General features: G+C 39.9%; 1 protein-coding gene across 11 annotated transcripts in view; it reads right to left on the reverse strand.

Annotated features, from left to right (window-relative positions):
* The window catches only part of LOC147032105 (homeobox protein Meis1-like), a 474189-nt gene that overhangs the window by 112228 nt on the left and 350863 nt on the right, over positions 1-11098 (reverse strand). For 10 of the 11 annotated variants that reach the window (XM_085869419.1, XM_085869418.1, XM_085869416.1 and 7 more), the window contains exon 8: positions 4730-4866. The exons of the other annotated variant lie outside the window; for it this stretch is intronic. In XM_085869419.1, coding sequence (XP_085725545.1) covers positions 4730-4866 — 137 coding nt within the window. The remainder of the gene's footprint in view (positions 1-4729; positions 4867-11098) is intronic. 11 annotated transcript variants of the gene reach the window in all.

Genomic DNA, 11098 nt, shown 5'->3' on the forward strand with positions numbered 1-11098 from the left:
TAGTTGGGCCGAGATTCGAACACAGCTCAGAGGCAAGTGCGCAGACAGCTGAAGGTTTCTCTGTTCAGTCATTTTCAATGGAACCTGTGTTTATATAAACAGAGCTTCAATCTGTGGAGTGATTTGCTCAAGCGACATTTTAAAATATAACCTCATGTGGAGTTCACCTCACTCATCAGTTTTGGTGTGTTGTCCTGGGCTGTAGACACATGTGAGTGGTGCACAATCACTCTTTAGAGGAATGGACCTCTCATAAGGTTCTTCTCATAAGAATGAGAGGAAATTAGAATGAACCATAATTAGTGGGTTTGAGAGGAAAGACCACTCTCTGGCACTAAGTGGAGTCTCCAGAATGGGGTGCCTCTCAGCTGCGGGTTTAAAACAAAATACTCTCAACTGAAACGGCTCTCTGGGGTGCAAAGAGGAGCAGCCTTAAATTTTTAACCAGACCACTATTCATGCCACGGCGAATCGCCATTCCTGGAGGCCATAGCTATCCATAACGTCAGATATTCTGAACGGAAGCATTGATACCCCGATATTTCTGGTTGAAGTGTATTATTTATTGTCCATTTCAGTTTGTTGTACCTGTTCTACATCTCCAAGTGTCTGCTCATTATGCCTTTCATGTTGCTGAGCTCAGAGAATTGGATATGAATCAGATTTGAATCAGATGTTGTTGTTTTGTTTTTGCAACTCTTGAGTGTCTTTAAGCCTTGCGACCTCTTCCAGTCATTTTGAAGTTGTTGCGAATTCCATTGTAAAATTAAATAAGAGAAATGGATGTTGAAGTACATACATGAAAGGAAAAAAAGACTGAAAAACATCGAAACTATTTATTTATTTTTATATTTTAAAGTTGAAAGTTTTTTTAAAAAATTTTATTTTAAAGGGGCAGGGGGTGGATGTCATCCAAAATCCTGAGGTCGAAACATTTTGATTAATATGCCATGAAAGGTACAAGTACAAATTCACTGTCGGCAAAATAAAAACAGCAAAATAAGTGATGACGTAAAGCATATGGGGATATGCACGGATAGGTAATCAGTCTCATACTATTCAAAAACGTGAAGATTACGCAAACTAAATCACATTTTTTACTGGTAATCGAGGAAATGGAGGCTCATGCCCCCAACGGAGTCCTCTTGCTTATACAGACGATGTTAGATTTCAGTCGATCTCAGTCGTGGTTGATATTATTCGATATCAATACTATAGATGCTCTCAACAGACGTCGGCCCAACAAATGTTGGAAAATCTTTAACACCAATCCCACATTTTTTTTTCTGCTGCTTCAGGTAAGTCCTCTTGCTTATATAGACGATATCAGTAGATTTTGAAAGGTTTCTGAAATGCCTCAATGATTGCTTTATCGGTAGATGGTTCAGACATTGAAATGAATAATTGTGTGTCTCGTATCCAATTTCATACGGTTGCAACGAAAGGTGGGATGCTCATATGCGCCAATACAAACTTTCTGCAAACGTATTCAGACCACAATGATGACCATTCCTGCCTTCTTCATGACAAACACTGACATCAGGCAAACGCAATTAGTAATTTGTGGTAACTGTGTTTCCTTAGCACAATGACGGAGAGGCCAAAGGAGGTGTTCAGGAGTTTCTGGATTTGCCTGTTTTAGCATCCCCGTCTCAGCACAAAGATTGTCGCACAAGACGCAAGCCTGCTTTTTAAGAAAAGTTGACATCAGAATTTATCGAAAATGCCAACAGACACCAAAGATAAATAATGTGGACACCAAAACAAACAAACAAACAAACAAAAAACGGCAGACATATCATTCTGTGGGAAGGTTATCGATAATATCCTCAGCGGGGTTCTTGCAAATGACTATGCAGATCGACCCAGATTACGGCACTGTTTTGATTTGTTGGAGGTGACCCAAGATGATTGGTGAGCACTGCATTCAGGAGGTTAGCCAGCCATGTTGAACTGCAGGAAGCAAACTCATTGCTCCAAGTTTCAATGAGAAAATCCAGGAGACAACCTCAAAAGTGCCGTCAATGGTTTGTGAAAGAGTGCTCAATGGTTGATACCACTGGAATATGTAGATCAGTCGAGCGAAAAAAGTAAAGTACTGCACTTAAAACCTTGTTACGCCATCAAAGTTTAGATTTTCCACATAGCACCTCACAATAATTGAGTACTGTATAGTGTATATATATATATATATATATATATATATATATATATATATATATATATATATATATATATATATATATATATATATATATATATATATATATATATATATATATATATATATATATATATAACAGAAGAAAGTGCTATGTTTGAGAGGGTATAACCAAACGAGTCAACAGTCACAGGTTGATAGTTTACAAGAGTATGTAGTCATTTTGAGTAAGAAACATTGAGTTTGAAACTTTGTTGGGCTGGTCAAAGTTTATATTTTTCTATGTAGTACATTGTCGTGTAGCAGAATAAAATTAACCAAAAAAGAAGTCAGAAACCCCACCGAAAACAATAACTTCACATCATGGCCAAATCACCTTGCAAAAGGTTTACCCAAGTACATGGTAGGCTTTTCAAAACAAGAACGAAATGAAGTTATTTGGAATAATATATCTAAGGAACCAGCTCCCAACAACCTTCACTGCTACTGTATATAAAGTGTTTTTATAGGACATTGGTGAGGAGGGGGTTGGGGCAACAATGGGGTCAGGTGGAATATTTGATCCCATTATTGTGAGGAAGCCAAGAGCTTTGGACCATTCCACTTGAATTCCCAGATAGGGAATTTTGGAGCAGTTCACAATGCTCAATATGATGGGTGCCATAGTGAGATGTATCAATAGTTTATGCTATTGCATGCATACATGGGTGCACCAGGGTGTGGTTAAGCAGAGTCATGTGACCCGCCCATGTTCCGATGCTGTGCTGTGCTGTGTTGTGCCCGTGTCCAGATTAAGTCTGTTGTTCCGACTTCAGAGCCTTCGTCCCTGTCTATTGAGTACATTACACATAGCAACTATGGTTCATGGCGAGATATCAGGCGAGTGCTGACATTAATAGTGACATTTAATAATACGGTGGGCTCAGAAAAGGAGCTCCTGGCTGAGGATCATATTTTCATTCAACCAACAGATAAATTGTGGCTGGCATGTAGCAAACAAGAAGTATGTATGCATCAGTCCTAGGTTAAAGTTCAACACAATTGTTTCACACATGTGTTATAATACATCTTAATGTATGAAAATATTCAATCACTCAATGTCGTAATATGGTAGAATAGGCGCCAATGCTCAGCAACATGAAAACAGCCAAAAACTAGAGGGGGAGCACTCGGTAGAGTGCAAAACTTCCGCCGCCAATACTGCTAGGTCACTCAAGTGAACCTGATATCCTATTCATTCAATTTGACGTCAACAGTGCTCACAGAGTTATAGTTTGCAACTTTCCCTTTTACTTTTAACTTTTACATTCTCAATTCATTCGTCATAACTAGATTCCTTGAGACAGAAATTGATTTTATGTGGGTATATCCACCTGAAGTTCCAAAATCAGCCGCAATTATAATTTTGGCATGTTTTTTTTTTGTTGGAAATCACTTATAACATGTAGAAATGCAAAAAAAATCGAAATTTTGTTGAAAAAAAAGTTGCAAAATTTTTTTTTCTCTAACAATTTTTTTTGGGGGGGGGTTGGAAATCACTTAAAACATGTAGAAATGCAAAAAAAAAAAATTCAAATATTTTTTCAAAATGGCCGCCATTTTGGACGAAGTCCAAAATCTAATGGCATGATCCTTGGACCATACCTAATCCCCCCACCAACTTTCGTCGAAATCCATCGCGGAGTTTTTCCGTAATACTGTTCACAAACAAACAAACAAACAGGGGTGAAAACAGTAACCTCCGATCTTCGATGTTGGAGGTTAACTCGAAGGGCACTCGGTAGAGCGCATACCTCTGCCTCGTAATGCTTGGTCTATGAGAACATATCAGGCCATTACTTTTTTGAAATATTATGCCATAGTGCAATACATCGTATTTGGCCCTTTCACTCAATGGTGAAGAATCACTTTCAAAATTAAATAATTATCGTATCCAGATCCCCATTCGGATATTCACCAAAATCAAATCAATTCGTCCTTGCCACACGCTAAACCTGTCCAAGTTTCATCCGAATCAGTCGACAACTTTTTGAGATATCGTGCTATATATCGTTTTTGACCCAACCTCTCAATGGTGAAAAATCACATAAAAAATCTAGTAGTCGGATCCGGATCCGGATCTTCAGCAAAATCTAATCATTTTGTCCTTGTCACACACCGACCAAACCTGTCCACAAAATTTCATCTGAATCCATCCACAACAACTTTTTGAGATATCCTGTACACAAACAGACAAACAAACAGACAGACAAAGATGGGTGAAAAACACAACTTCCATCCACCTTCGGTGGTGGAGGTAACAAGATGTTTAGCAAATGTGATGTCACAAAACCTTTGCTTTTGACTTTTGAAGGTCATCTCATGATGTCATGCTAGTTTCGCCTTTTAATCGTTGCCGTGCATAATGTAAATTCTAATTGAGTTGTGAGATATGTGTCGACATCTTGATGCTTAGTAAACAAGAGTTGTGAGAATGTTGTTTATTTTCCTTTATCTAATTGATACACTTTCATGTGTGACCAGTTTTCCACACTGCCATTAACATTGATGACAACTTGATGTTCTCACCGTGAGATGCTGGAAGAGCCAGGCACGCATAATGTTGGTGGCAACTTTTGGAAAGATCCCACGTTTTTTCTGCTGCTTTCGATCCTTATCTAGGTCCTCCTCGTCTCCGCTTGGCAAGCTGTTGTCTAATCCATCACCTGCGAAGACAGAACACAGAAATAATTCTTCATTCATTCATTTATTTGTTCACACACTTCCTGCTTTAGGCTCACTATTGCTACTCTTCCATATGGGCCAGGCTTCAACTGTGCTCAAGTATCATATTAAAGGTAGCCCAGCTCAAATTGCCTTCCCATTATGACATGAGCCGGAATATTGCTCTGCATCCTTTGTTTCTCCCAGAAAGCTTCTCCTCTTTCATCTTGCTTTATTTCAAATGGATTATCTCTTAAAAGTGGTATTTTGAAAATAAACGGGTTAAAGGTATGCACGTGGCATCCATAGGCTTGGGTGAAAGAATCGATTACCCAGTAATAATCGATTCCCTCCATCGGAACCGGGAATCGAACCCTAAGTTCTACAGAACCAAATACCCGTCTGTAACGGTTCCACGTTTCCTGGAACGGTTCCTACTATGTGTTGTCTCACTTCGTCCATCGAGAATCCGCTCGTTGGTTCAGCAAAGTTATATCAAAAGCTTCTCCTGTCATTCTTTACAAACCAGACAAAGACAAGTCCGTTTTTCTGCGTCCAGTTTGTTCAAGTTGCGAAGAAAATGAGCAGACGTGTACTCACGAACTGTTATGTTTGCACGTGTATCGAACTTCTCCTTCTGGAATCTGATGGACAGCATTACCCTATTATATCTGCATAGAGCATTGTGAAATTCCAAAATCGTCATGTTTTCTTAAACAGCAAAGATATCGTGGCATATTTATTCACAGAAAATCAAAAGTCGGGAGCGATTGAGGAACGGTTGTCTGTTGCCAGGTAAACCGGGTTCAATTTGTTTTATGTCATTGAAGAAAATTACAATTTTCCCAGAGGAGAGGATTAATTTGAAGCAACTTTTACTTCTTTGGCAAGATTGATCTAACTGGTGGGCCTGTTGCTTCATTGGACCAAAGTATCATTGGTCTCCATGGCCTTGTAGCACACCAACCTGCCATACTGCTGGAGCATTAGCTTACCTTTCACCGAGTCCAGATGTGCTCGGGCCAGGGCAGGGATTGTATGAGTTGACTAACATCTTATTACCATCACATTCCACATCAGAATGCTCCAGTGGAGCACCACAAAATATATGCCACACACACACACACACACACACACACACACACACACACACACACACACACACACACACACACACACACACACACACACACACACACACACACACACACACACGTATACTATGAGACCTGTGGCATGAGCATTTAAAACCCACGCTATCTTCCTGGCAAAGGAAAGCCTGCATGCAAACATGCTAGTCCCCTCAACAGAAAGGGAAGGTTGGGGAGCAGGGGGCGGGGTGGGAAAGAGATAGAGGGAGGGAAGAGGAGGGGGGAGTGGGGATGGGTCGGAGAGAGAGGGAGAAGTCGTGGTCGGAAAGAGGGAGAGGGGTGTGAGAGAGGCGATAGGGTTGGGAGGGAGAGAGAGGGGTGGGATAGGGGTGAAACAGAGGGGTGAGACAGTGGAGAAGAGGAAAAGGGATAGGGGTGAGGAAGGCACAGGGGTGAGGGATTCTGACAGTTGTGACGCCCAGTTTATCATCCATCCGAGAGACAGCACACACATTGATGAATCACCCTGCCGGTTAAACACCAGGATGACCGTTTATAGCTGGGTCGGGATTCGAATCCTGGCTACGCAGAGCAAGCGTGCATTCCTCTTGGCTTTCCTGCCGCGATGTGGCAATTCACCATTTCAAAACTGAAAACATTTTTACTCATTGTGATCAAATAATTAATTTTGCCTTCCTACCTCTGGTGTAGAACCATGGTATCGCCTTTGAGACTTAAACGCGTGCCAAGCGGTTTCACCAAACGAAACAGTTGAATAAACTTTTTAAAATGAAACGTTTAATTTTTATTTGTATTTATCTATGCCGAAGTGACGATCGTATAATGGGAGATCGTACAAAAAGGGCAAATGTCATGGAAAATAAAATTTCACATTTTCAGCGATCCAGCCACCGCCTGTTGCACCACAGAACATCACGTTGCTAAAAACGTATGCGAGTGAGCCTCCTGAATACAGTGTCTGAATTGGACAAATTAACACTTTTCTAGGAGTCAGAGCTGCTTGTAACTTCGATTCTGGAGCATTTTAGCTCAATATTTTTAAGTTTAAGATTTAAGATTGTAATTTATTTTAGTTCAAGAGATTATCGTGGTGATCGCGTGTGTGAAAATGAAATAAAGCCACAAACGCTGCCGTCTCCGGGTGTTTACAAGCACTGAAATATACCCAGCAATTTGTAGCTATGATGAACAGGCATTCGATAATATGAGTGAGGAAAGTGAAAATAGCAACTTTATCGTTAATAAATCGTTGCGGCCTGTTCCAAGTCAAGGCATGGTTGAGCAGGCCAAAAAAACATGGCGGCTTCAGACCCCAGCGAAGTTACCCAGGAAACGCCTTAAGACCCCAAAGAGCGAGGTGGCCGAGGAAGCGCCTGATGAAGGATATAATTAAATAAGGCTGTTCATTACCTTCAAAAGGGGAGTTTTAATTAACCCAAACATCCAACTTTCACTCCTGCACATCCTTGGAGTTTTCTTAGTGTGCATGCAAAATTTCAGGCTGATAGGTTTTATGGTTTTGGAGTAATGGAGGAGACACACACACACACACACACACACACTGCCTTTTATTTGTCTAAATGAAACTGAAATTTTATGCTGAAGTTATTTATCTTTATTCCCTCCACCAACGAAGATGGATGGAGGTTACGTTTTTCACCCCTGTTTGTCTGTGTGCAGGATATCTCAATAAGTTATAGATGGATTCAGACAAAACTAGTTGAGCAGGTTGGGTGCGTGACAAGAACGAATTTGTTAGATTTTGGTGAAGAATCAGAATCGATTCCCTTTGGAATCGAGTTAGCAGTTCAAAATCGGAATCGATTCTCAAATTTTAAGAATCGCCCAAGCCAAGGCATCAACATCCTATACTTTTTAAAGCGAGTATTAACGCCAACCACTTGTTGATACATCGTTATATTTTATTGCAAAAAGCAATCGTTTTTGTGCTTCTCAAATGAAGAAAAAAAAAAAGAAGACCTCATCGTTGGCGTGTGGTTGACATCATAACAACACCAATTCAACCTCATTCTTACTAACAGTTCTGCTCTTTCGATATCAAAATGTCCGTTGCTGTACTGGACTTATGAAGGTTTTGTTTCATCGGTAATAGATACGCTACAGACCCCTTAATAAGCCGGGATGGGCCCATGGCAAGGAGGTTATGGCTTCCACTGATCTGATCGTTATTCAACTTAAAGTTGTTTTTTAAGTTCCACTCAAAATCACAAATTAGATTTCAGTCATTTGTCTCAATTGACACCGACTAAAATCTAATTTGTGATTTTGAGTGAAGCTTTTTAAAACAAACGTAGACTATTAAATGGAAAATGGCAGATGGCCTTGTGGATACTTAAGATGTTTGGCCAATGTCGTGTATGAGTTGACTGTAATTGCAAACGAAATACCAATGTTCACCGATGATCAAATCAACATCAGCACGATATTGGCTTTCCACGGTGACCCAACATACCTGTGCTTTCTGCAGTGACCCAACATACCTGTGCTTTCCACGGTGACCCAACATACCTGTGCTTTCCACGGTGATCCATCATACCTGTGCTTTCCACGGTGACCCATCATACCTGTGCTTTCCACTTTGACCCATCCATCGTACCTGTGCTTTCCACGTTGACTAATCGTACCTGTGCTTTCCACGGTGACCCAACATACCTGTGCTTTCCACGTTGACCCATCATACCTGTGCTTTCCACGTTGACCCATCATATCTGTGCTTTCCACGTTGATGCTGGGCATCCAAAGCTATTTTTCAACAGATATTTTCTCCCGATTAATGAACCTATTCTTATAAATTACATTTGTTGAACGGTTTGATTTAGTTATGATTTCACTTATTAACTCCGCCACCGAAGGTGGATGTCATTACAATCAAATGGGATATTTTTGTGAATATATTATTGCCAAACATCTGGAATTTTTCAAGATATCTGATTGAAACTTACAAACCTTCTTTGTATGCATGTTTAGTATATGTGTATAGAATCTGGTCAACATTAGTCAAAGGTCAAGGTCAATGTCATCCAAAACATGTAAAACACCTATGAGGAGGAAATTAGAAAAATGTATCAACCAAATTTGTTCTGCACATCATTCCATTATGACAAACACTTGATAGGTCAAATATTCCAAATTACCAAATTGCTGTTTCCATGGCAACTATTGTTTATTTTGATTTCGCAGGTATTGTGCTTTGCACAACATCTTTCTTATTTGTCTGTTTGTTTGTCTGTCTGTGAGCAGGATATCTCAAAAAGATGTGGACGGATTCGGACGAAACTTGGTCGACAGGTTGGGTGTGTGACAAGGACAGATCGATTCGATTTTGCTGAAGATCCAAATCCGGATACAAGAATTGTTTAATTTTTAAGTGATTCTTCACCATTGAAAGATAGAGCCAAACACGATACATAGCAAGATATCTTCACAAGTTGTGGATATAATTGGACAAAACTCTGTGGATGAGTTATGTCGATGGCAAGAACAAGCCGATTACATTTTGGTTAAGGTTTGGCCGCAGATCCAGCTGATCAGTGGAATACAAACCACAAAGTGTTCAGCCTGGCGAAGGTATGCACGCCACCGAGTTCTAGTTAATAATTGCAATGACCAACAATGGTACACAAAGATCTACAACCTGCATGCCATGTTCTTCTAAAATCATGTTTTGTCTTCACTTGCATGTTCATTTCTCAATCTTTTTGAATGCATATTTGCAAAAAAAACTTCATGAATTAAAATAAACGAGACAATAATACTGGCATTTATAAGCATCCAAGCAAATATAGGAAGACAGCTTGTCAGTGATAGCAGGAATATAAAAAAAGATAATAATTATAATCTCCACGACTTTAATGGGCCCAAATATTCCCACCTTCTTGTGTAATCGGCTGCTGAAGGATTTTGGCTCAAGTCTATCACGAACTTGCTGGCCAGGCCTAACATTCGAATAAAATTTGGAATTTGTTCAGGGAACAGGTGACAACTCGCCTGCTCTTCACAAAATAAACAGTGGCATCTTTAACGTCAACCAATATAACCAATGCTGGCAGACAGATCCTCTGGCTTAATGTCCATCCGATGGATGGCACACACATTGATGGACCAGCTGACATGTGAAACACTGGAGTGACAGTTTATAGCTGTTTCGAGATTCAAACGAAATTTCGACTGCTCAAAAGTGACTGTGCCCCAACTATCCCGCAAGTAATAATCTTCTTCTTTCTTTAACTACCACAATTGTTCCCACATTCTTGTGGGGTTGGCCAGGGGGAAGTCTTTGACCCAAATCTTTAATGAACTGGCTCATGATCAGGCCCAATGTTCAACTAAGGAGTTACGGCAGGAATTTGCAAATTGTTCATGGTGCAGGCAAATGCTCACCGACTCTTCACGAAGGACACCGTGGGATCTTTGACGTCCCCCGACTAATACTAGCAGATGGGACACCCGGTTTAATGTCTATCCGAGGGACGGCACACACATTGATGAATCACCCTGCCTGTGAAACACTGGGATGACAATTTATAGCTGGGTTGGGATTCAAACCCAGGCTAAACAGATTTGAGGCAAGTATGCATAGCTCAAGGTCATCCCTGTAACAGCAATACGTATATATATATATATATATATATATATATATATATATATATATATATATATATATATATATATATATATATATATATGTATATACAATCGTCATCATCATCATCATCGTCATCATCCAAATGTACCATAAATGGGAAACATAAAAAATTAAAGCTACATGATATCAATTTACATTGCATCAAAATGGTCAAGAGATCCACACTGACATTGAAACATACCATGAAGACTATAAATAAGATATTTGTACATTTGTATAATGTGAAGGCAAGGAGATACATCATAATCTAGATTGTTCATTCTTTTTGAAGCCGAACCGTATGTTCCATTCCAGCTCGCCATCTGATCGAACCATTACTGGCTGTCAAACAAGTCTGCCAGAGAAATTTACATGAGTCTCTTTCCTCGAAATTTATCTTCGTCAAATCAAGAGTCAAGAAAGTCTCGTCATGCCACCCACCCTTACTTTTGATTGGAGAAATATACCGAGCACACC

Source organism: Eptatretus burgeri, chromosome 2 (genome assembly GCF_056783735.1).
Source record: "Eptatretus burgeri isolate ZD-2024b chromosome 2, Ebu_testis_v1, whole genome shotgun sequence".
Classification (NCBI taxonomy): Eukaryota; Metazoa; Chordata; class Myxini; order Myxiniformes; family Myxinidae; genus Eptatretus; species Eptatretus burgeri.